Source organism: Thamnophis sirtalis, unplaced genomic scaffold (assembly GCF_051295495.1).
Source record: "Thamnophis sirtalis isolate CommonGarterSnake01/CBP01778 unplaced genomic scaffold, rThaSir2_p1.2 scaffold_2, whole genome shotgun sequence".
Lineage (NCBI taxonomy): Eukaryota > Metazoa > Chordata > Lepidosauria > Squamata > Natricidae > Thamnophis > Thamnophis sirtalis.
In genome coordinates this window covers 68,442,167-68,468,685 of record NW_028261382.1, presented here as the reverse complement: position 1 = coordinate 68,468,685, position 26,519 = coordinate 68,442,167, and the positions used below count along the sequence as shown (strand labels likewise).

At 49.1% G+C, this 26,519-nt stretch overlaps 2 protein-coding genes across 2 annotated transcripts in view; both read right to left on the bottom strand.

Moving 5' to 3' along the window:
• The window catches only part of BCR (BCR activator of RhoGEF and GTPase), a 111,607-nt gene that overhangs the window by 59,473 nt on the left and 25,615 nt on the right, over window positions 1-26,519 (bottom strand). The window contains exon 2 of the mRNA XM_014070014.2: window positions 1,168-1,352. Within this exon, the coding sequence (XP_013925489.2) occupies window positions 1,168-1,352 (185 nt within the window). The remainder of the gene's footprint in view (window positions 1-1,167; window positions 1,353-26,519) is intronic.
• On the bottom strand, window positions 19,889-21,336 carry LOC148048909 (uncharacterized). Its single transcript, XM_087705920.1, has one exon. It carries the CDS (start codon window positions 21,292-21,294, stop codon window positions 20,008-20,010), a length of 1,287 nt encoding a protein of 428 aa, XP_087562046.1. The 5' UTR covers window positions 21,295-21,336; the 3' UTR covers window positions 19,889-20,007.

Here is a 26,519-nt window from a genome sequence, read left to right as displayed (position 1 = left end):
TCCTTCCTTGGCTTTTGCTCAACGCTGCAGAGAATGCGGGGAGGCCCCTGCCAATCTCTGGGCCTAGGCATCTGCCAAAGAAGCACCTGCCCTCTCTTGGTGCCCTGCCTGCTATCTGCAGAGGGCACCACAAGGGACGGGAGCAGGAGCCTGTAAGCCCGTGGCCAAGCCAATTCTTCACCTCTACAGTTGGCATCTTGATTTATTCTGAGTCCCAACCGACACTGAGAAGAGAGGCCTGGGGGAGGGATCCAGATCCACAAAGTGGGGGCTTCTGTGGGGCAGAGCCCACGAGCGAAGGCTGTCATGAATTCTGCCAGGCTCCACCTTCCCTCTTGGGGTGTGGGGAGGACTGTGGCTGGCCCTTGGGAGGGATGACCTCTGGGAAGGACCAGCACAACAGAAAGGCCCCTCCCTTCACCCCGAGAGAATTCCACAGGGAGGGGAACAGAGGGAGCGCCTTCACGGGAAGGAAAGCAGGAAGAGGGCCCTTCACCCAGGGACACGACTGAGAGCTCTGGGGGGAGGTGCCTGAGGGAGGCCCTCAGAGAGACCCAGAGACTTGTGGGGGGGGGAGTTGCTTCCTGCCCGGAAGGGCTTTGAACCCAGCACAGCAGCACTGGACGAAGACAAACACACACGCATGCACGCACGCACATGGGCGTGCACAGGAGAAGGGCCGGGGTAAAGCAAACAGAGACAACCTGTAGAAAAGTTGGGGAGATGCAGGAAAAGAATCCAGGTTCCCTCAGCAAAAGGAATCCCATCTCCTGCCCAATCAGGAACTCTTTTGTTGCCTCCTGTTTGGGCCGGTTTTTATGTGATGTGAAGCCATCAGGGCAGCCTGAGTGGTCAAAACTTCCTGACATAAGCCAGGAGATCTCCCCAGGAGATTCCCAAGGCCTCGTGTGGCTTCTAGGCCTATGGGTGAAGCTGCCCTTGCGCAGAGTAGAGGACCCTGCAAGGTAGGCCCAGACTTACAGGCTGGAGGTGCTGCACATCGTCATCGGGGTGGCCAGTCCGGGTGCAAGTCTGGATCCTGCCATCAACCCAGGGATGGCGAACGCCTCCAATGGCACCAAGGGGCAGAGGCTACAGAACCTGCCCCCCACAAAGCCAAACTTCCAGCTCCCTTCTTTGCCCCAGGGCGATGTAGCAACAACTCACTGATTTGGAAGATTCCAGGGACCCCGAGGAGAAGCCATCTCGGCTGCCTCGACTCTTGGAGCTGAGATGGGGTGAAGAGGAGGGGGAGTCATCGATGAAGGGCATGATGTCATGGTGGTGCCTCTGCTCCTCAGCTCTGTCCACATCGTAGACGTAGCCTGGTGCAAGGCCACCAAAGGAGAGATCTGCAAAAGGAAGGGAAGGGAGAATAGGAAGGGGGCCCCACAGCATCCTTGGGCTCCTCCGCTTGATCTAGGCATTCAGGAGCTGCTCTGTGGTTCCCTGATCATCCCCATTTTCCTTCAGAGGATCTCCGGGAGACCTTGCTAATCCGGCACCCTTGGACAATCGTCTCAACCTTTCCAACGAAAGCATAATTGAGATCAATTCAATTTCAGAGCATGCAGAAAAACAGTCTTGTCACCAGGAGATGACTGGAATGTAAAGCTACAAGTTAAATTTTGTTATGGTACAAAGTCTACTAGAATAACACATGTTGGACTCCTCCCAGCACAAACCTGTGGGGAAAATGGAAAGCTGCATTTTATGCCTTAATCTGTAACCGCAGTTGTGATGTGTGACTTGTGACTCTTTTCCAGAGAACCGAAAACCCTGAAGGAGCCCAGGTCTATCAGGCCAGCTCATTCTGCTTCAGGGGGGGTGAGTGGGGCCCATGCGGAAGATGGCTGCCTCTTCCCCTGCCTGGAGACTCCACCAAACTGCTAATAACACCATTTCCATGTGGACATTCATGATGAAAAGACAGATTTGGGGACCACCACAAAACTGAAAAGGAGGCAAAAGCCCTGAGGAGAATGTCCACAATGACAAGTGAGGCCTTCAGCACACAACGTGCAAGCTGAGGATTTATTTGATGAATCCCCTTCAACCAATTCCCTGCTCCAGGGCAAGAGGAAGACTGGTTTGTCTCTTCCCAGAGAGGCTTCCATGGCCCTTCTCTCCCACCACGTATAGCCCATCTGACAAGGTGGGAGAAAAACAAGATGGGCATGTGACCATGGGCAGGGCTCCCCGGTACCAAATCTGCCGGCTCCAGTCACAGAATGATCAAAGCCTGAATGCGAACTCCACCCCCCCAACCCCAGTATCCTGTGGAATTTGGGGAAAACAAGCATCCGTCTCTTTCTCCATTTCCCTACACTACCTCTGTTAACTAACTCCCTCCAAATATTCTACCAATCCAGAAAATACAAAATAAAAATAATACAAATTCTGTTTATCTGTAACATTCAAAGGAGAAAAACGGGAGCATCGTAGGGCAACAATTTTGAATCTAAGTACGTCAAATGGGCTAACTTAAAGAATGCATCCAAAATCTGGGACCCAGGACTCCCCTGGGATTGAAATTTCAAGGATTTTCAGACTGAATCTATTGGCAGACTGGCAGCCACAATGCCTTCGCCAGCTTCCCACAAGAAAAGTCAACGGAGAAGCCAGCAGAGAGTTAGAACATAAATATAAAGCACCAGCCTATCTTAAACACAAGGAATAACTGCATACACCATAATTCAAGGGCATCAGCATCTCACATTGCATGTGATTAGTCCCAAATGACCTTTTGAAACAATCTAGATTCCGGGGGGGGGGGTGTTACTCACAGTGAATGCTCACTTCTAAATCCTACCTGCCAAACATCCCAGCAAGGGGAACCTTCAGCAGGTATCCTCCACATGCCCTGGCCATGCAGATGCTACCTGAAGCAGACATTTGTGGTCTTATCCTATGTAGGACTTTAACCGCCTTGGATGGCACTTACAAACTAACTCAAAGTCAACACAGCTCCAACTGAAGTCGTGTGATGTGAACAGGTCCACTGAGATATAAACACCAGCTGAAGTGAAGGCCGAAGTGAATTGACACTGTGGCTCTGTGGAACGAGTTACCAGCAGAGATCCGGACCCTTCCCACCCTTGCGGCCTTCCAAAAAGCCACCAAAACCTGGCTGTTCCAGCAGGCTTGGGGTTCCTGATTCAAATCAGGTTCAACCCCCAATTAAACCGGATGTATGTTGGGTTTTTAAACTGTTTGTTATTGTCTGTATTCTCCCTCTGTATGTTATTTTATTTCATTCGTATTTGTAAGCCACCCTGAGCCCCCCGGGATTGGGCGGCATATAAACCCATTAAATTACGAAATTACGACTGACTAAATCAAGAGAGAACACAGAGAGAGAATACAGAATAATAGAGCTGGAAGGGGCCTTGGAGGTCTTCTAGTCTGCTCAAGTAGAACTCTATAACCGTTCAGGACCAAAACATGATTATCCTCCACACACACCATTTCTGAATGACCACAACTAGGACATCAATCAAAGCTTTCCTTGCCTGTCTTCTAGAATGAGGGGAACCCCTTGAAATATAGTTAAGGGTAGAAACCCTCCACACAACACTCATGGCTCCTAAGAAATTTCATGAATGCCTCTCCGTTGACCATTCCCAAATCCTGCTGATCCTCCAAAGATTAATCTCTCTCTTCCCCGCAGACCAGGGTCTCTGCCCGCCCCTTGGGGATTCAGGAATACATACCTTGGAATACTATGAGGCTCATTCTGAAAAGCAAATGGCCTTGATTTTCTTGATGCGCAGAAGGCTTTCAATAATATGAACTGGCGATTCATGATACAATAAATGGAACAAATGAACTTTGGTAAGAATTTTATTCAAGCTATAAACCCGCCTGAGATGCTTAGGCAACTGGAGGCGGAGGGAAACAGGGTTGATGATCTTGATAATTGGAAACGGGCCAACATATTTTGGGCCCAACTTCTTTGACTTCTGAGTCGTTTGAAGAAACTTAGTGGATAAATAAACCCGATCACCAACCTTATAGTCATGGGGTGTAGACCGTTTCCTATCAGCCTGTTTCTTATGTGCGCGGTGTGCAGCATCCAGCGCCCGGTGCCTCAAAGGCCACATCTCCCGAAGGTGATCGCTCCATTCGGAGAGTGAGGACACCTGTGGTTTCTCGCAAGGAATCTCCAGAATGGGCACAAAATCTTGCCCGTAGACAACACGGAAAGGGGTAAAGCCCGTGCTACTGTGCACGGAATTGTTGTATGCCACTTCAGCATGAGGCAACAATTCCACCCAATCATCCTGCCGGTAGTTGATGAAACAACGAAGATATTGCTACAGCACAGAATTAGTCCTCTCGCAGGCCCCATTAGTCTGAGGATGGTGGAAGGAGCTTAAGCCCTGGGTGGAGCCAATGAGTTTCAGGAATTCTTTCCAAAACAGGGAGGTGAACTGAATACCCCTATCTGAAATGATGCGGTCCGGCACCCCATGCAAGCGATATATATGTGAGATGAACATATTAGCCAGAGATTTGGCGGATGGGATCTTGGAGCAAGGAATGAAATGAACTTGCTTGGAGAATAAGTCAGTAACAACCCAGATTACTGTATTTCCTTGACTCTCTGGAAGTTCAACAATGAAATCCATAGAGATCTCCTTCCACGGGGCTTCCGGGTGAGCTACCGCCTGGAGCAATCCTTGAGGTTTTCCTGGAGGGCGTTTTGCAGCGGCACAAATGGGACAACTAGCCACATAAGACTCAATGTCTTTTTTTTAACGAAGGCCACCAAAATTGTCTCTTAATGAGGTGCAAGGTTTTGACAAATCCAAAGTGTCCAGCCATGCGAGAGTCATGAGCCCGTTGGAGGAGGATGGTTCTAAGGGATGCAGGGACGTATAATTTTGCACCAATCCAAGCAATCCATCTTTCATGGTGCATTCATTCATATGTTGCTGGAACCAATCATCCTTTGTAAGGGCCCCCTTTAGTTCAGAGATAAAGTCTTTTGTGACCTCTAGCTTAGAAGTTGTCTGACATCTAGTGACAACAGGAGCAGCCAGACTTCTTGTGGGAATGACAGGTTGGACCACACTGAGCTTTGAATTGTTGTATTGCAGAAGCCTGGACAAAGCAACAGCCATAAAATTCTTCCCTCCGGAATGTATTTCAAAGTAAAATTGAACCTATTGAAATGTTGAGCCCAGTGCATCTGTTTGGGAGACAGCTTCCTGGGGGTTTTCAATGCTTCCAAGTTTTTATGGTCAGTCCACACCTCAAAAGGGTGCTTAGCGCCCTCCAGAAAGTGATGCCAGGTCGTCAAAGCCCAACGAACAGCAAAAGCCTCCTTTTCCCAAATAGCCCAGCATCTCTCAGTGTCGGTCAGCTTGCGAGAGGTGTAAGCTGTAGTTTACCTTGGGCATTTGCTTGAAGCAGTACTGCCCCCACCGCCACATCATTGGCATCAGCCTGGACCACAAAAGGTGCGTCCATGTCTGGGTATTTCAGGACCGGTTCCTCTGCAAACAGGCGTTTCAACTTTTCGAAAGCAGCCTGACATTCCATAGTCCAGTTCAACAGTTTGCTAGACTTGGGCTTTGCTGCTCCTTTCGATTTAAGGAGGTTAGTGATAGGGAGAGCTATCTTAGCGAATGAGGGAATAAATTGATGATAAAAGTTAGCAAACCCCCAAAACCTCTGTAATTGCTTACGTGTGCGTGGGGCCTCCCATTCGGTGACAGCCTTAACCTTTGCTGGGTCCATTTCTATTCCCTTGTGGGAGATCCGATAGCCCAGGTAATCAACCCTCTCCTGATGAAATTCGCACTTGGACAACTTGGCATAAAGTTTTGCAGCACGGAGTTTCTTCAGAACAGTGCGAACAAGCTTCACATGTTCTTCACATGTTTCCGTGTAAATAAGGAAATCGTCTAAATAGACCATCATGCCTTTGTAAAGATGGTCATTAATTCCTTGCATGAAGACCGCTGGCGCCCCCTAGAGGCCAAATGGCATTACTCGAAATTGGAAACAACCAAGGGGGCAGTTGAAAGCAGTCTTCCATTCGTCCCCCTCCTTAATTCTGACCCGATAGTATGCTTCTCATACTATCTTCAATTTAGTGAAAATTCTCCCCTTCCCTAGTTGGGCTAGCATGTCCTTAATTAGAGGTAAAGGGTAGAGGTTTTGGGGAGAAATGCAGTTCAGGTTTTTGAAATTCACACATAAACGGAAGGAGCCATCTTTCTTTTCTCTGAACAACACCGGGGCAGCTACCTTGGGCCTCGCTGGTTCAATGAAGCCCCTTTCCAAGTTTTTATCAATGAATTTCCTCATTTCGTCCATCTCCCTAGGGGTCACTGAATATATTTGGGGTTTCAGGAGCTTCACCCCAGGTAGAATATCAATGGTGCAATCTGTGGCCCTATGAGGGGGGCAACTTATCAGAAGATTTTTCACTGAAAACATCTTTCAGGTCCCAATATTCCTTCGGAATTCTTTCCTCCCCCTCAATTTTTTTCTGCCCTCTGGCCGCTAGTTTGGGGACAGTTTCATCAGACTCCGGAGTCTCCATCTTCCTCTCAGGGGGTGTGGCAGACCGAATCCGCAACCACCCATCTCTCCAGTTAATGCGTGGGTTCCATCTACGGAGCCAGGGGAGTCCTAAAATAAGGGGCCGGTCCATCCCTGGGGCCACAATAAAAGTTATCATTTCTTGGTGGGTTCCCAGCCACATCTCGACGGGTTCAGTAGAAAAATGAGCAGGACTGCCCCCCGCAATAGAGCCATCTAATTGGCAAAATGCAATTGGGATTTTTAAAGCTCTCTGTTTCAAGCCCATTTTCTCAACAATCTCTGGGCTTATAATGCAACGTGAGCAACCAGAATCTAAAAGAGCCAGAATTTTCTCCTTTGTGTCAGAAGAGGGCACTTTAAGCTCAACTGGGATAAGCATGGGTCCCAAGCGGGAACTTACCCAGCAGTCTGCGTCCTAACAGTCACTGTCGTCAGACGAACTGGGGCTTCCACTCCCCCCTTCCTCTGGCTCGAAGCATCGAGAAATCTCCTCCCCTCTCAAAGCAGGTTCTTTTTTCTTGCTGAAGGCTTCTCAGGTTTCTCCCTCCAGGGGGCAGAGCAGTGTGGGTCATCTTGACTCGGCAATTCACAGCACGGTGCCCCTCCTTCCTACAGTGGAAGCAGGTGGAAGGCTTGGGCTTGCCTGTGAATCCTCCCCTTCCCCTTTGGGAGGGGAGATTTAGTGGGGGGAGGGGAATCTTCAGCTCCTCCCTCTTCCTTGTAACAAAGTCTAGCCAAATCAACTTCAATATCTGCAGCATGTTCGTACCAAGGTTCTAAGCGGCGGGAATTCTTCTGTTTACACACTGCTGGTAAACGTCTTTGTTCAAGCCATCTGCGAACCGATCTAACAAGGCTTCTTCAGACCATCCCCTCATATAAGCTGATAATTCTTGGAATTCCTGTACATATTCAGGCACAGTCTTTTTCCCCTGTCTGAGGGTCGTAAATTTTAGTCTAGTCGCTCGGTGAGAGGGTCGTCAAAGCGTCTCCTCATTGCTGCCATAAAGCCATCAAAATTCCTCAGGAGAGGGGAGTCACTATTATGTAATCCGACCATCCAGTCAGCTGCTTTCTTCTCTAGGGCCATTAACACTATTCTTACTTTAGCTTCATCAGAGTCCAGATCAGGCCCATATACTTGCATATAATTCCATACCTGAATTATAAACAACCCCAAACCACTGGGTTCTCCATCATACTTTACGCTTAAGGAGGGGGGCTTAGCCATCCGGCATCATCTGCCCCCCCCGCTCTCGGAATGTCTCTAGCTGCAGGAGGAGAGGTCGGTGCTGGGTTTTCTTGTGCACATTCCCCTTCGGCCCCCCCAGTCTCCCTTAAGCTAAGTAACAGGTACCTTCTCTCTAGTTCCTCCGCCGATCCCCTTTCCACAGCACTCTCTCGAGCCCGGCGTTCGCCCCACACCTCTTCGAGGAGTTTCATGGCTTGGGACATCTTGTAGTCTTCATCCTTAGAGCCACGCCAGTCAGCAGCTGGTTTCCTGGGCCTCCTCCTCGTGACTCCAGTTAGTGGTTCATCAGGTTCCTCTTTCTGTCCCACTCCCCAAGTCCACCTGGGTCGAACAGTGGGCTCCTCCACTCTCAGATCGCCCAGCATTTCTGTTAATGATGGTGCTGCCATTGCTCCCATTTCTTCTTCGTGGTCACTGTCGTGTAAAGACATCTTTTTTTTTTCTGTGAGGGCATCCTCCTCGGAAGGTGTTCGCTCCGGGTTGGGTGCGAGGTGAGACTTAGCTTATTGTCAGGTGCTCCTTCATTTAATAATCAGGAAATAAACCACTCAACTCCATTCTTAGAATTAAGTGTACTTTTACTAATTACAAACGATAAGTAGCATAGCAAAGCAAAGCAAAGTTGAGTCTGAATAAATTGGCGCGAAAGCAATGGATATCATGTATAATTCAATCCCCTCCCCTTGGCACCCCATTTCATAGTCCAATAATAATTGACCCAACTGTCAGGTGGGAGATATCTTCAAAAAGCATCATCAGGATGGAATGTTGGACAGTTGGCCTTGGCGGGAAACTCCCTTCTTCCACATGCGCAGAGATGGTCAGTACAGCTTCTAATAACAATCCTCCAGCCCATAATGATTCCCCTCCCAAATATCATGCTCCCCTCCCCATTTCAATGGCAGCCGAAAAGCAGCAGCAAAGCAGAGGCTGACAGGTATACCACAAACAGCTAAGATAATGATAAATGGAGAATTGACAGATCCTATTAAAATAAAGAGAGGTACGAGACAAGGCTGCCCGTTATCACCGCTACTTTTTGTCTTAATGCTAAAAGTTTTAAATAGAAGGATCAGAGAAGAGGAAGAAATAAAGGGAATGACAATTAAAAAAGAAGACTATAAGTTACAAGCGTTTGCAGATGATTTAGTTTTCATTCTTGAGGAGCCACTTGAATCTGCACCTAAATTGATAGAAAGAATTGAGGAGTATGGAAAAGTAGCAGGCTTGAAAATAAAGATAAAACAAAGATCTTGACAGAGAACTTACCATCAAAACAAAAAGAATTGGCGGAAATTTTGGAGATGCAAGTTACGAACAAGGTCAAGTACTTGGGGATTTTTTTAATAGCTAGATGTAGTACTCTCAAAAAGGATAACTATCTTAGATTGAAGCAACAAATTGCAACGGACTTGATGAAATGGGAAAATCTACAATTATCAATGATTGGGAGAATTTCAACAATTAAAATGAACATTTTACCTAGAATCTTATACTTGTTCCAGACAATCCCAATTAGGTTGGGGAAGGACTATTTTGAAGATCTAAATAAAATGGTACTGAAATTTATATGGCAGAGGGGAAAAGCAAGAATAAAACTTAAAGTGTTGCAAGATGCTATAACAAGAGGAGGGCTGGGCTTACCTGACTGGGAGCTATATTATCAGGCAACAAATCTGATGTGGATTAAGGAATGGATAACATTAAGAAACGTCAAAATGAGGGTTCCTGACCAGCTGAAGGGCCCCTTTGAGGAGCGGCTTTGGGCTTCTTGGACCAGAAGCTCCGAGTTGTGCAGCTCTCTGGAAGGAAGCCCAGCCCGTCACTCCTGCCAAAGTCACTTTCACATGAGCAGCTGTTCCACAAGCTTTTTCCTGTCCCTGCTGCGTTCTCACCAGCAGGTTCAGTTCAGAGGCTATATTGTCAGAGCAGCAGGCAGCAGATTCTGGGGCTGTTCAACAAATCTGCCTCGTGGTGCAGAGACCAGCAAGAGCAACTCTGATACAAGCCCTGGTGCAATTAACAACCCCCATCAGCTGGAATCTGGGAGAAGCGTTTTCATCAGAGGTGGCAGTAGGTCAACTCCAGTGGCAATTCCAGAATTCATCCATATGGGTAGATCCAGCAGTGGGAGAATGTCCATTCCTGCTGAAAATCTCTTTCTTATCTAAAAATCTCCCAGTTTCGCTGGGACATTCCTCTATTGATATAATCCAATCCCCACCTGCATTCCTAAGCTTTGTGGTCTTCTCCTTGAGGCCAGATGGTGAGGCTGCCAAGGGACCTGGCCGTGTGCAGGTATTGTCAAGGAACTGCCAAGAGTTGGGCAGAGGGATGGCCTCTGCTTCTTCCCGAGATCTGTGGTTGGGCAGCCCTTCTGGTCTGCCTCTTCTACCCCAGGATCCAAAATGTGTCCAACTTCTTCGCTTCTCCCTGCCCCAAGATGAAAGAGTTTAGTAGGGTAGAGCCTTAAAGGGCACAGAGGAAAAGGTGGAAATCAATATTCATAGTAGCTATCAGCAAAATACAAAATGATGTAGTAACCTATGGAGTTGATTAACTTAGCATCCGGTTTCTTAAGCAGTTGTGTGGAATGGAGGAATTTGAAAGAAAGGTACATGTGATTTCCCAAAAAAATTTGGGGGAAGGACTGTGGGTCCTTTAATGATGATGGCAGCCAGCAGACCGTTCTTTGGAAGCCTTGGAAAGAACTAATTGTTTCTTGAGAAATTGCACAACACAACAGGTGTGACCAGATGCTGCTTAGATTTCCTGGAGAAAGTCTGAGTCATCAGTCACGGAAGCGAATGGGAAGGCATTAGGCACAAGGATTAGGCTAGAACGCAGCCAACAATCAAAGCCCAGGCCGGCTCTCTTGCTTACAGTTGACAGGGCAATGGAGAGATTGTTCCTTGGTAGAACCAGCCTTTCCGTTTCACTATCAAACAGAGTTGTAGAAGATGATCTAAAAGAAATGGAGATCTAAAGAAGATCTAAAATAGAGACCTTCAAAATGGACAGTAAACTGGACAACTTTATCAGAAAGCAGGTAGCTGGGCACACTTGGTGTTGGAATGATCTCTGGCGTGGAGGAAAGGCTGGGATGGAGTGAGAAAAAAAGAGTCTGACTACAACCAAGCTAGCATTGAGGCTGTTAACAGCTGGCAAGTCAGAAACAAACTCCAGTTAAGGTGTCCCAAAGTCTTTCTGAGGAAGTTGTAAAGCTACCCAACAGGTAAGAGAGAGGAAGCGAAAGCCTTCAGCTCTGCTCGGGCAGCAAAATAAACAATAGTTTTATACCCTCAAGAATATCCTGCTAGCTGGTCTTTGCGGCACAGCTACAAAGTCCTGCTTCAGGGAAGGGAGAATATCCCCTTCTCCTGTGGAATTGTTCTTTGCGTCCCCCCACAAAAAGGAGCAAAGGAGTGGGTGGGTCACTCTGAAGAGCAGCTAGCCAAGCCTGCACATATGAAAACTATCAGTGCTATGACAAGAGGGACTTCGTGTTAACTTTTTCCAAACCACCTTTGTCAGATTGGTCCGGGCCTTAGAAGCCGATTCTCCACCAGCAGCTCCTACCCTCCCCGGAGGTTCCACAGCCTAGGTCGACACGGTGATCTGAACGGAATGGAACAGCTGAGGAAGCCGCCTGTGGCACCAGAATTATCAGGGTTTGGAATTTTATTGCAGAGGCCATCCAGGAAGAAATGCAGGGAGGACATTCTCAATGCTTGGCATTACAGACCTGAAGGCCCCTTAATTCTGGTTCCCCCCCCCCCTTTGAGCTGAGGTGGGAAACTCACTACGCAATCCACAGCAAGGGCTCAGTGCAGGGCTGTCACACTCACAACCTGCAGGTCGGATGCATCACACACTGGGCACCCCAGGTATGGTGAAGGGGAAAAAAGCCATGATACGTCATGTGATGACAGGAGTTTGACACTTCTAGCTTAGTGCATCTGTGGGTAAAATGCCCCCTTTCCACAAGTGTGGCACTTATCCTTCAGATGGAAGGTAGATTCAGCAGGAGAACCTAAACTCCAACAACATAAGCACACTGTGTGTGTGTTTGTGTGTGTGATAAAGTGAATCAGACACTTTGCCGGCAGTGATTGAAAGAGGCAGAGCTCTGGAACTGTTTACCATTAAAAGAGAAATCCAGCAATTGCCAAGTGTAAAAGGATTTATTTATAGTCAAAGCAAAGGTCGATTCTTGTCCCTCTTTCTCCTGCTCAACAAACAATGGACCAAATCCTCAGCTTTGGGGAGAAGGGAGTGGTAAACACTTAGGCCTGGTCATTGTAACAAACTGCTGGCCTAGAGCCATTTTCCCTGACCTCGTAGGCATCTCGCCCTCCCACCAGCCTTGCTCAGCCCACCCCATCCAGCATTCTCAAAATCCCCAGAGGACAAGTGTACCCTCCCTATTCTTCTCCGCCCCCCCCCTTGCCCCAGCTGCCCTCTGCATGAAGCTGCCTTGCACCCCGGCTGCTTCTATGAAATCTCACCACTTTTTTCAAATAATACCCTGATAGTCAGAAAGCTTTCTGCCCTTAAAGCCTCCAACTCCATGCATGCAGGACCAAACTTGCACATCAGTGTGGGGCAGCTTTGTCTCGGCTCTTCATGGAGCTTTTGGGAAAACAAACCCTGGTCAAAGGTTATGTGGGACCCATGTCCCCACTCAGGCAGAACAGTCAGCCTGGCCTTGGAAGAGCAGAGAGTTGGGGAAGAGCTTGGGTGGAGGAGGAAAAATCCCCCCTCCTTCAGAGAAGAGGGCTCCAGGGGCTGGCTCAGATGAGCAGGCCTCCAGCCAGATACCTGTAATCTAACACAATCCCATCTGTCCACCCCACCCCCCATTTGCATTTCAAGCTTTCCATGAAGCTCTTCCCTTCGGCACTGAGGGGCAGAGGAGACCCATCCCCAAAGGACACCTCAGCACCTGCGCTCGGACAGCGTTCACAAGCTACAGGCATGGTAAGAAGCAAGAGCAGCCAGGGCTCCGCAGGAAGCAGGGGATGGGAAGGGAGGGGAGGGTGGGTGTGCAAGTTGGTCAGTGGAGAGAATTAAAAGCAGAAGAGAGCATTTCTATCCAGACGACCAGGACTCTCCAAACTTGGCAACTTTAAGATTGGTGGACTTCACGAATATAGATTACGAGCATTTGTGGATGAGTTGAGTTGAGTTTATTATATTTCTATGACGCCCTATTCCCCGGAGGGGACTCAGGGTGGCTCACAACCAAGTCAGGGGGGGTACAAATAAGAAAAAAGAACACGAACAAAACAATACTACAATTTAAAACACTCAACAGCCATACCATTCGAGAGGGGGACAAAAACTCATTAGCCCCAGGCCTGTCGGAACAGCCAGGTTTTAAGGGCTTTGCGGAAGGCCTGGAGGGTGGCGAGGGTCCGAATCTCCACGGGGAGCTCGTTCCAAAGGGCCGGAGCAGCCACCGAGAAGGCCCTCCTCCGAGTGGTCGCCAGTCGGCATTGGCCAGTAGATGGAATTCGGAGGAGGCCTAATCTGTGGGATATAATCGGTCTATTGGAGGTAATTGGCAGTAGGCAGTCTCTCAAGTACCCAGGTCCAATACCATGAAGGGCTTTATAAGTGACGACTAGCGCCTTGAAGCATATCCGAAGACCAATAGGCAGCCAGTGCAGCTCGCGGAGGATAGGTGTAACAATCGCTCGCGCGGCTGCATTCTGGACAAGCTGAAGTCTCCGAATGCTCTTCAAGGGCTGCCCCATGTAGAGCATGTTGCAATAGTCCAGTCTTGAGGTCACAAGGGCACAGGTGACTGTTGTGAGGGCCTCCCGGTTCAGGTAGGGACGCAATTGGTGCACCAGGCGAACCTGGGCAAAGGCCCCCCTGGTCACAGCTGACAAATGATGTTCAAAAGTCAGCTGTGGGTCCAGGAGGACTCCCAAATTGCGAACCCTGTCTGAGGGGCGTACTGTTTGACACCCCCCCAGCCTGAGAGATGGAATACTTGGCCAATTAGTGGGAGGGAAACACACCAGCCACTCGGTCTTGTCCGGATTGAGTGCAAGCTTGTTAACCCCCATCCAGACCCTAACAGCCTCGAGGCACTGACACATCATGTCAACCGCTTCGCTGAGTTGGCACGGCGCGGACAGATACAATTGCGTATCGTCCACATACTGATATTTTATCCCATGCCCTCGAATGATCTCACCCAGCGGCTTCATGTAGATATTAAACAGGAGGGGGGACAGGACCAAACCCTGTGGCACCCCATAATTCAGGGGCCTAGGGGTCGATCTCTGCCCTCCGACCAACACCGACTGCGACCTGTTCGAGAGGTAAGAGGAGAACCACCATAGGACGGTGCCTCCCACCCCCACCTCTCGCAGTCGTCGCAGAAGGATACCATGGTCGATGGTATCGAAGGCCGCTGAGAGGTCAAGGAGCACTAGGACGGAGGCATGGCCCCCGTCCCTGGCTCTTCAGAGATCATCGGTCAGCGCGACCAAAGCGGTTTCCGTGCTGTAGCCAAGCCTAAATCCCGACTGAAAGGGATCTAGATAATCGGTTTCCTCTAAGGACCGCCGGAGCTGAGAGGCCACCACTTTCTCAACAACCTTCCCCACAAAGGGGAGGTTGGAGACTGGACGGTAGTTATTTAAATGACTTGGTTATAACTTTAACCCAACCAGGGCAATCTACTAAGGTCTTAATGAATATGATTAATCAATATGGCCAAGTATCTGGGTTCAAAATAAAACTAGGGAAAACAAAGATGTTGGTTAAAAATATGAACATTAATCAAAGGGAAGAATTAGAAAGAATAACAGGATGTGAGAGTTAACAAGGTTAAATATTTAGGAGTTTATATTACAACTTCAAATGGGAAACTATATAAGTATAATTAGGAACCATTATGGCATAGAATACAGGTAGAGATGAAAAAATTGGAAAAACTACAATTGTCTTTGTTGGGAAGGATAGCAGCAGTGAAAATGAATATTCTGCCTAAGTTTTTATTTCTTATTCAAATGATACCAATGCTTTAAAAAGATGCAAATTTGCTTGAATGGCAGAAGGGTATTAATAAATTTGTTTGGGCAGGGAAGAAACCGAGAATAAAACTTAAAATAATGCAAGATGTACGTGAGAGAGGAGGCTTGAAAATGCCAAATTTAAAACTATACTACGAAGCAGTAGTTTTATCAATAATTAGTGATTGGATTAATTCAACAGAGGATAGATTACTGAATATCGAAGGGCATGATTTGGTATACGGTTGGCATGCTTATTTGATATACAACAAGAAGGTGGATAAGACTTTCAAAAGTCATATATTAAGGAACTCTTTATTGCGTGTCTGGAAAAAATATCAACATAAATTAAATGATAAGATATCTATGTGAGCAATTCCCAGACATGCAATAGAGAATATAAGTATAGCACAAAAACAGGATGTAACCATATATAGACAGCTTCTTACTATAGAAAGAGGTGTATTACAGCTAAAACCTTTGAATGTACTAAAAGAGGAAATGGTAATCCAAACATGGTTTCAGTATGGACAGTTACAGGCCAGATGGAAAAAAGATCAGAAAATTGGTATTACACAAGATGAGGACAATCTACTAAAAAAATTAGGGATCAAAGTCAAATGCATATAAAAAGGTTATATAACTTATTAATAGAAATGGACTCTGAAACAGAATTAGTTAAAGACTGTATGATAAAGTGGGCACAAAATTTTGAAGAACCAATAATGCTGGATACATGGGAAAAGATATGTGTAAGAAATGTAAAATTCACGCAAGCCCAAAATCTGAGGGAGAATTTCTACAAGATGTTTTATAGATGGCATTTAGATCCCAAAAAATTGGCTTGTATGTATCCAAACCTACAACCTAAATGCTGGAGATGCGATTGTGCTGATGCTACGTATTATCATATATGGTGGACTTGCAAAAAAGTTAAAGCATTTTGGATAAAAATATGGTTGATTATGCAAAATGTTCTTAAAAAAAGGATAAAGTTTACCCCTCAGTTATTCTTGTTAGGCATAACTACTGATTGTTCTGTTATAGAGACTAATTTGATTTTGAACTTAATAACAGCAGCAAGATTGTTGGTGGCGTAGTACTGGAAGAAGGAAGATTTGCCTACTATTCAAGAATGGACATTAAAAGTAACAAACTTAGCAGAGATGGCTAAAATATCAGCATATCTCAAGGACCATTCAGATGAGAAATATAAGCTGGAGTGGAGAAGGTGAATTGACTATATTCAAAATAAATATGGGACTAAGAAACTCCAGATAGTTTATGACTGAAGAAGCAAGGAATGATATAATTTGTTTAGAGTTAGCTCAACAAAAGGGAGTTAAAGTACAAGTGAAGGATGATGCTAAATTCTGTTAGTTTACTTTAGAATATGATTGTTAAAGATTTATACCCTGTATTTGCTCTGGGAGGTTGGGGGGGAGGTGGGGGGGATGGGTTTGGGTGGGGAGGGGAGGGAAGAGGAGGTAAATATTTGTAAAAGCTTTTTTAAAATTTTAATAAAAAAAAAGATTGGTGGACTTCAACTCCCAGAATTTCTCAGCCAGCAAAGCTGGGAGTTGGTCCCCAAGTCTCAAAGTGACCACGTTTGGGGACCCTGCCGTAGATGCCACCTGCTTTCTCCGCTCCTGCTGCCGTTGGGGAGGGGGCTCTTCTGCCCTGCCCAGCAGGCCCTGGGAGCAGGAGAGCAGCGAGTGCTGGAAATCCTGTCAAGCGATGGTTGGGGAAGGCTCCTCCCAGAGGCAGGCTGGCCCAGGGCGAGGGATGTATTTAGTATTTAGTATTTAATTAAATTTATATGCCGCCCTTTTCCCTGGGGGGACTCAGGGCGGCTCACAACTTAAAAAGGGGAAAGGGGGGAAAACAAACTTTGACATATAAAACAATACAAATTTAAGAACACAACATTCATACCATTCGGGCGGGTTACCATGTGTGCGTGTGTATGCATGTGCACAGCAATGAAATGAAATGAAATGTCAAGCAGGAAATTGCAAAAGCCTTTCAAGTGTTCATACTGTCCACTTTTCCAGGCAGGAAGACATCACACTAAAAGGGCAAAAACTTTAGCTTTAGTTTGTTTACAAAGAAATCAAGGTTGAACTAGCAGATTCCAGCAGAAATCCCCCTCCCTTCTCTAAACCTCCTTCCGGAAGGAAGAGGCAATCCTGAAACCAAGGAGGCTTGGGCACCCTCATTGCCCAAACACACACACTGACCCCCCTCCTCCTCCTCCCAACCCACAGAACAAAGCGGAGGGAGATTTATCTCAGTGCAGCAGCCTGTAAATTCCCCTCCAAAGGGAAGAGAAGACAATTTTATTCTGCTGGCTTTCTAATGAAAGTCTATGTAATTCAGATATGCAGAACAAATATACAAACTGAGACACGGGATTTGGTTTCCAAATTTTAGCCCACAAGTTCTCTATTCAATTTTTTTTTAAAGATTAAAAAATAAAAATAAGCATTTTAGGGAAAAATCCACAAAAATGTCTTAGGGTAATTGCCTGCAAACACACACACACACACACACACACATATATATATATTACTTAGAAAACCATAATACCATGTTTCCCCGAAAATAAGACAAGGTCTTATTTTCTTTTGACTCCAACACTTGGCCTTATTTTCGGGGAGGTCTTATTATTTTTGAGGTGCAGGAGGCAACGAGCGTGGTCACCTCATGGCTGCTGCTGTGTTGCAATATTTTTGGGGAGGTCTTATTTTCGGGGAAACAGGGAAGGAAAAGCATAGATGAATTTCCATGTACATTTGTTGCAGAATCATTGAAATGCAAAACCAAAAAGAAACTATTTTGATTGGAAAAATTAAAGCTGACGCATTCATCCACCCATCCGTTTTCCAGCCCTCAGTGATTCCAGACCAGATTAATATTAACACTTTTCATCAAGCTCAGAAACTAACCGATGCAGCTGATATAAATTGCTTTAATACATTAACACTCCAGTTGCTCTTGGAAACATCATTAAAACAGCACAAAGCAGAATTCATGACACTTCAGGAAACCTGAAGCAACCCATCAGGAACCAAGGCTGTTTTTCCTGGCAAGGGATGCAAAGGGCAACCAGCTGCTGTCTCCCCCCCCCCCCCCCCGGCACCTCCCTGCATTGACATACCCAGGCAGCTTCTCAGCCCTTGGGAGTCTCAGCCCAACGTTCCTGACTAGGAGAGGCAGGCCTCAGGGACTTCAAGGTGAGGGACTTAGTGAATCGGTGCTGGAGTCCAAGGGATGAACGGACACAAGCAAAGTTTCCTGCTTGGACCAATTGTAAGGCAACAGAGTGACCAAGCCTCACATCTCCACCACACAGTTCTGGCTGTCAGAGGCTATCTGGAACTACAAGGTGTTTCTTTAGTCTGAAGAACCTGCACTGCACGTTTTAGACGCAATCACTTGCACCTGTGCAAAAGTAGTGCAACCCTTCCGTTGAACTCTCCCTCCAAGGGCCACAACAAGATCAGGAGCCTTAAATCCTCCTTACCACTTAAGGGGGCAGGTAGGACTAGAGCCACTAAGGTACCATACAGCCAAGACCCCTCCCCTCCCTCCCTCCCTCCCCAGTTAGATGATCCAGGAGGAGTCCACAGAGAGAGGTTGCTGAAGCAGGGTGGATTTGATTTAAATCAACTCGATTTAAATCATAATTTTTAAAGAGCTACTGTCATCTGTCCTGCAGCGGCTCCTCCTCTGACCTGCTGTTGATTCACCGACAGTCCCAATATTGCAGAATATACAGTCTCATGCTACATAACTGTCCATTTTATGCTGAATAAATTACATTATTAATGTATCTTAAGTAGAAAACTATCTTTAGATAGATTTTTACTCCAAAAGCATTTTATTAAAATAAATTTGATAAAAATAAAAAAAATCCAACTTAAATTTAAAAAATCAATTTTTTCCTTTTTAAAAAAAAACCCATCAATTTTTATCCATCCTGTGCTGAAGGCATCACTCCAATGGACTCACTACAAGCCCAGCAGCCCTCCTGCCATTGACAGGGAGAACATAAAGGATTTTCACCAATATCATCAACTCAAAGACTGTGGGAGGAGAAGAAATGTGGAGGGGGCCCAGATCACTCTATAGATGCCTGCCCTCCAGGCTCCCTTGCAAGTGGTGCCGGGTCTTGTGCTCCACAATCTTGCAAGCGCTGGCCTTGATGCAGCCAGCACAGCACAGCTCGATTCTGGAGAAGGGCACAAGGCTGCATATTGGTCTCCTCAGAGGGGAAAAAAGCCCATTATCCATAACACAATGCGTTAGAGCTATTCTGTGAATCATGTGGCCATTTCTCATGCTATAGCATCAAAAGTCCTGGGTGAAGCCCCTTTATTAATCCTCATCCTTCCGGCTGTTTCCTGTGATAGACCTTAGTCTCCAAGGTCGGAGAAAGGGCGTTGGTACTTACCTGATACACCTCTTCTCATAGTGGGGGGAGGAGTATCCAGAATGGGTTGACCTTATCCTCTCGTGATTGGATTGAGTCAGATAAGCTCTTTGGGCAACGCCCCCTGGCACCAGGAATCCCCAGTTTTAATGACGAAGAGCTCTATCTGACTCGTTGCATCATTCACTCCAGACTCTTGATTCAGTTTTTAGCTTTTATTGTCTTCAACATCAATATTTAAATAACTACATAAACAATGAACATAACACTTAGTCGTACAAACATAGTCAGGGAGGGGCTGGATACTCCTCCCCCCACTATGAGAAGAGGCGTATCAGGTAAGTACCAACGCCCTTTCTCCATAGTGAGGGGGGAGGAGTATCCAGAATGGGATGTACCAAAGCCTGCACGTCCCTAGGGAGGGAGACCCCTGAGGCCCCGTGTCCCCCACTCAGGCCTGTTGAACTGCCTGCAACACCCTGCGGCGGAACAAGGCTTCTGCCGAGGCAAAGAGTCCAACTTATAGTTCCTAACAAAGGGAGAGGGGGAAGCCCACGTGGCTGCCCTGCAGATTTCGGACAGGGATGCTTGTGTGGCCCAGGCCGTGGATGTGGCTGCACTCCGCGTGGAGTGGGCTGTGGATATGATTTGGTGTCTGTAAACCCTGCGATTGGTACACAGTGGCAATGCAGGTTCGCAACCACCTGCCAATAGTGGTGGAAGTTACTTTGTTACCCAGGGATCCTGGTTGGAAGGAGACAAACAGGGCTTCGGATTTCCTGTTTGGCCTGGTTCTCCTGAGGTAAATCCTCAGAGCCCTCCTTACGTCCAGTGTGCCACTTCCTCTCCAATGGGTGAGAAGGGTCCGGACAGGGCAAAATCAGTTCCTGGGCTCGATGGAAGCAGGAGCACACCTTGGGGATGAAGGACGGATCCTGCTGTAACACCACCCTGTCTTGGTGGAAGACACAGAGATCCTCCCTGGTGGACAGCGCTTGCAGTTCAGATATCCACCTGGCGGAGGTGATGGCCACCAGGAACGCCACCTTCAGGGTCAGAAACCTAAGGGAATCTGTTCGTAACGGCTCAAATGGAGCGCCCATTAGAGCATCCAATACCCTGTGTAAATCCCAGGAAGGGTACCTGTGTACCGTAGGTGGTCTGAGATTGGAGGCCCCCTTAAGGAATTGCCTGACCATGGGGTGGTGCGTCAAACTCTGGTTTCTGCCACACAGGAGAACTGATGAGATGGCTGAAACCTGTCTCCTAATTGTGTTAGGAGCTAACCCTCTATCCAGGCCCGCCTGGAAGTCCAGAACCTGTGGCACCGTAGCCTGGATGGGGTTGTACCCCCGGGAGTTGCACCAAGAGTCAAAGGCCCGCCACGTGGAGCCATAGATGCGCTCTGTGGAGGGTCTGCGGGCAGCCTGGATAGTTCTTATCACCCTGGGGGAGAAGAGGTCTTTCCTCAGGATGCTCCGCTCAATCGCCAAGCGGTCAACTGGAGCCATTGAGGATCCAGGTGCTCCAGCGACCCCTGGCTGAGGGATATCCTCTCCTGGGGGATTCTCCAGGGCCTCTCCACCGACAGAGACTGGAGATCTGCAAACCAAGGCCTCCGGGGCCAATGAGGAGCCAACAGAACCACTTCTGCCCCCTCCTGAAGGATCTTCGGTATGACCCTGGGAATCAGGGGCAAGGGAGGAAAGGCATACAAAAGACCCCTGGGCCATGAGCTCCGCAGAGCGTCTGTCCCTTCTGCCCCCCCATGTCCGGTACCTGGAGAAGAACCTTGGGAGCTGAGTGTTGAGGGGAGTGGCGAACAGATTGACCTCCGGGCGCCCGAAGCGCTCGGCCACTTCCTCGAATATCGCAGGCTGTAGCCTCCACTCTGAGTTGTCCACCTTGGCCCGGCTGAGCCAGTCGGCCCTGGTGTTGTCCACCCCCGCTATGTGTTCTGTCCTCAAAGACCGGAGGTTCCTTTCGGCCCACTGACCCAGACGTTTGGCCTCCTTCATGAGGGCCCTTGATCTGGTCCCCCCCCTGTCTGTTTATGTGGTGGTGATGTTGTCTGTGAGGACTAATATGTGCTGGCCCCTGACTAAGTTCTGGAACCGTAACAGGGCCAGGCAGACCGCCCTGAGCTCCAACCAGTTTATGTTGTGAATCCCTTCCGCCTGAGTCCACTGTCCTTGTGCCATCTGAGCCAGCAGATGGGCACCCCACCCGCTCAGACTGGTGTCCGTCATTACCGTCAAGCGGTCTGGTGTCCAGAAGGTTTCGCCCTTCATGATCGCTGGGGACGTCCACCAAGTCAGGGAGCAGGAGACCTCTACCGGGAGAAGTACCTTGGTCTGTGAACAGCTCGTGCGCCTTCGCTGGAACGGCAAGAGGAACCATTGGAGATCTCTGGTGTGGAGGTGAGCCCACGGAACGATGCCAATGGCAGAGACCCTGGTGCCTAGTAGTTTAGACAGAGTGGCTAAGGACACCTTGCGCTTCCTGGCTATCGAGGAGGCTAGCTGTCTAAGCGCTATCTGTCTGTCAGGTGACAGAAAGACCATGCCTACCTGGGTGTCTATTCTGGCTCCTAGGTGAATCAGACTAGTAGAGGGGTGGAGGTGACTTTTGGCTAGGTTCACTGTAAACCTGTGGTCCCTCAGGACTGTCATGGTGATGTCTAGGTCTCGCAGGGCGCCTCTAAAAGAAGATGACTGCAGAAGCAGGTCATCCAGGTAACATTGAATGCGCACCAGGACCTTTCTCAGGTGCGCTGCCAGCGCTGCCATTACCTTCATGAATACCCTCGGGGCCGAAGACAGCCCGAAGGGGAGGGCCCGCTACTGATAGTGGTGTCCCATGTAGCAGAACCTGAGATACCTGCGGTGATCCTGGGCAATGGGAATGTGCAGATAGGCCTCAGCGAGGTCTATTGAAGTGAGAAAGTCTCCCTGTCTAGCCCCCTCCAAGATAGAGTGCAGGGAGTGCATCTTGAACCTCCTATAGCGAATGGAACGGTTCAGGCGTTTCAGGTCAAGGATCGCTCTCCAGCCCCCAGAGGCCTTGGGGATGACAAGCAGGATGGAGTAGTGCCTCTGACCCTGTTGCTCTGGAGGCACCGGCTGGATCGCCCTGATCTCCAACAGGTGTTGGATGGCTTCCTGCATCAGCAACCTCCGGGTCGGGTTCTTAAAAACCGGACATATCCGGAAGAAGCTCGGGGGACTGGAAAGAAATTCGAGTGAAAGGCCATGCCTGATGGTCTTCTGCACCCATCTGTCAGAGGAGGTGAGGTCCCAGCGGCCGGCGAAGTGCGCTAAGCACCCCCCAATGGGGAGAACGCTGGGCCTAGCTTTAATTTCTGCAGAAGGAGCGCCCCCCTCTACCTCCTCCGCCCCCTTGAAAGGGCCGCTTCTGCTGCCTGCCTCTCTGCTGTCTGTCTGGGTACCTCTGCCTAGCAGGAAATCCCCCCTGGTACTGCCTGCTTCCAGAGAACCCTGCCTCTGACCCCTTAAAGGAGTCATGACCCCGAAAGAAGGAACCAGAGTCCTGACCCCGGGAGTAGGAGCATCTGGGGTATGGAGTCGACCTGAAGCTGCCTTTCTTCTGGGCAGTGGCAAGGACCTTCCTCTTGTCCTTGTTCTCAATCAGGAACCGGTGCAAAGCCGAGCCAAAGGGGGAGTCCCCTGTGAAGGGGGCCGAAGCCAGGCGCCACTTGTGACAAACCTCCACCTGCCACTGTCGTAGCCACAGCAGCCTGTGTGATGCCACCGACGATGCGATCGCCCTGGAAGCAAATCTGGCTGCAGCCAGGGTGGCATCCGATGAGAACTGGATGGCCGCTGCCAGCCTGTTGATGTCCTAATGTGACCGGGCATCTGCTATGGGGGTGCGTTTCTGTAGCTCCTGCAGCCACAGCAAGGATGATCTGATGATGAAGGAGGCTGTGATGGATGCTTTCACAGCCCAGGCCGCTGCTTGATGACCCCTCTGCAAGGTGAGGTCCGCCTTCTTGTCCTCCGCCTTCAAGGCATCCTCTGGCTCCCCAGGCATGCTGGTGGCTGTATGAAGAGCCACGACTGGATCATCTATGGCGGGCTGCGCAAGTAGCTTAGCCAGCTCTTGGTCCACATTGAAGAACACCCTGTCTGAAGAGGAGGGTGAGGGGCCAGTTGTAGGAGATGCCCATTGGCGCCTTATCAGGTCGAGGAAGGTCTTGGGCATAGGAACGGTGTCTGCCTCGATGGCCTGCTCATCGAAGATGTTCTCCGCTGAGAAGCCCTGGTGTTGAGGTGTGGCCTCCGCTGCTCTGTTGCCTAGCTTGACTGTTGCCTTGGCCTTGAAGAGCAGGGACTTGAACAGTGAGGGCTGGAACAACCCGGTGAATGTAGGTTTAGGAGGAGGCATGCCTTCATCCTCTGACAGCTTGAGTTCCCTGATCTCACCTTCCTCACTTCTATTGTCACTGTCCTCCTGGGATGAATCTGAGGAGCTGTGAATCTCTTCCTCCTGGGCTTCTGGGAATTCAGAAGCCCTGGGGGTGGGTGGGAGGGGGGGGCCCTGAGGCTGTGGCTGTTGGAATGCTGCTGCCATGTATTGCTGAAAAGCCTGCATCATTAACTCCTGGAAGTTGGGTGCCCCTGTGGGAGGTGCTTGGCTGGGGCTGATGCTCCCCTGAGCAGGGGGACTGCCCAAGAGGGGAAAGCCAGTGGGCAAGGCTGCCCCCACAGTAGGGGTGGTATGGGATTGCCACCCCTGAGTAGAGCCCCAAAGTCCCGAGGTGTCTATAGGGATCTTTGCTGGCAGGGCTGGATTCTCCACTGAGCCTCCACTGGATAAGGGAGTGCCTGGATTTTCTCCCCCTTTGCCTGGGGTGTCCTGATGACTGGCAGCCTTCTTGCAGAGCCTCTCTAAAGCCTTATGCCTTCTCCGCTCGTACTTAGAGGGCTTGGAGGGCTTGTGACCCCCCCTTCCTCTGGATCTGCCCTGGGGAAAAGGTGCTTGGTTTTGCATTTAGCCTTTCCTCTCCCCGCCCCCCTCCTCGGGCAGTCTCTGGGGAAGCCACTGACCTGGATGCTTGCTCTTCTGCCCCTCCGGTGGAGCTGCAGTCCATGCTTGCAGCTGCCTGGGATTCTCCTTCCTAGTAGCTGCTGGGCACCGCCATCTTGGACCACGTGTGTCCTCCCAGCTTGCAAAGGGACACGAAATTTAAAAGTGCCTGAAGAGTGGCTTGTGCTCCAGAGAGCTTGCCGCGCGCGCTCCCAGCCGGATTCTCTTCCTCCTGCCTCTTCTCCGATGCCACTGTGGCCAGGAACGGCTTCTTCGGCTTCCTCACGATCCTCTGGCCACATGGAAGCAGCGTGGGCGCTCCAGGGAAGCCCTGGTTCGTTGCTTAACCCTTGAGGGGAGCAACTTACAAGCCTCAGCGGTTAGGGCTGCCTGCTGGAGGCTTTTGCCCATCCTCCTGCTGCCCGGCCAAGGTCCTCACTGAGTGTCTTCAGATGTGCTCAGTGGCCAGGGCAGTGTGCCGCCCCAGGGGGCTAGTGGCAGTCCCAATCCTGCAGGAGGAGGCTGTGCGCGGAGCAGGGAGGCAAACTCAACGGATCCAACTGAATTTCCCTTAGATCCTAGTAAATTGCTGGAGATCCAGAATGAGCAACCTTTCACGATCGATTTGAGTCAGAAAAACTGGGGATTCCTGGCGTTGCCCAAAGAGCTTATCTGACTCAATCCAATCACGAGAGGATAAGGTCAACCCATTCTGGATACTCCTCCCCCCTCACTATGGAGAATGGTTGCATCATTACAGAAGAAACAGCAGACGTGGTTTGGTGGGAACCGTGGTTAATACCACTGACAGCTGGTTCCTGGACTGAGCCCAGGAAGATGGTGGTGGTAGCCCTCTCTCAAGTTACAAAGACTGCACACCCACGGAGAGCCAGGAGGAGTAAGGAAATCAGCCTGGACCAAAGGGGAAGAGGCCAAACTGAGGAGGAGGCCTTCCCTTCCTCTGGGAGAGGCCAGGAGGGAAAGTGCATTGTGGAGATACCAAGTCATGGGCTGTGGGCCCTTCCACTAAGTAACTTAATTGGTATCTTTTCCCCCAATGGAAGGTTGAACATCTCACTTCCAAATTGCCCGCACGTCTCCTCTTCAGATAAGCTGTCATAATATGCCGATAGCAAACTCAGCATCCCCATCATCCCCAGCCCTGAGAGGGCGGGCTCTGTTGATGTCAACCGCTTCCCTTGAACAGTAAAAACACTGAAAGTTTTGAAAAGAAATCATCTTTCTTTCCCGTGACTAATACTTCCTGCAAATTTACTGAATTAAAGTCTTTCACGCTACATTTTGGAGCACAGAGCATCTCAAATGACTGACACAGAAATAAATATCCGCAAGTTAAAGAGATTCCCCTCAGCAGCCACACCCAAAATACTAAAACCATCACTGCCAACTATGGAAAATGTGGTTTACCTCAAGTTGGGCAATCGGCATGCTTGTAAAAAGAAGAAACTGGTTCTAGCTGGCAGGCCAGGAGCACAGAACTTCTTCCTGAGCCAGAGAATTTCAGGGCAGCACTGAAGCCAAACGTTCCATTTTTAGTTAATGGTGGTCACGGAGGCTGCAGCCCAGGGATTCTCCACTCAGGTGCCTTTCAAGCCACCTCTGCTAAGAGTCCCTGCTGAAAGGGCCTGGGAAGTTCCAGGTGGCCCCCAGGCTACAGAGGCCCTCATTATCTGGGATTTTCTTGGGGAGGGGGCAAACTCACCCATTGTGCTCGCCCTCTTTTTTCTCAAGGCCACAGCAGCACGATTGTTTTTTGTAGGAGAAAGGTGCTCTGAGAATCCCCCCCCCTCCCTAAGGAATATTCCTGATACTCTCGCCCGCAGTCCGGCGGAGACGCTGGTTGCTGCCTGGAACTTGGCAGCGACGAAGTCTCTTAACCGGATTGCGCCACTACGGCCGCTCCGAGGCAGTGGATCCCGGAGGACTCCTTGGTTTACTGAGGAACTCCGGGAGAGGAAGCGCCAAAGGAGACGCCTAGAGCACTTATGGAGGTCCAGTAAATCCGAATCGAGCCGAGCACTTTTAACAACCTGCACCAGAGATTACATTCGAGCAATTAGGACAGCTAAGAGAACACACATTGCCTCTCTGGTTGCGTCTGCCGAGTCGCGCCCAGCCGCCCTGTTTAGGATAACCCGTTCCCTCCTAAATAGGAGGGATACGGGTGATCTGC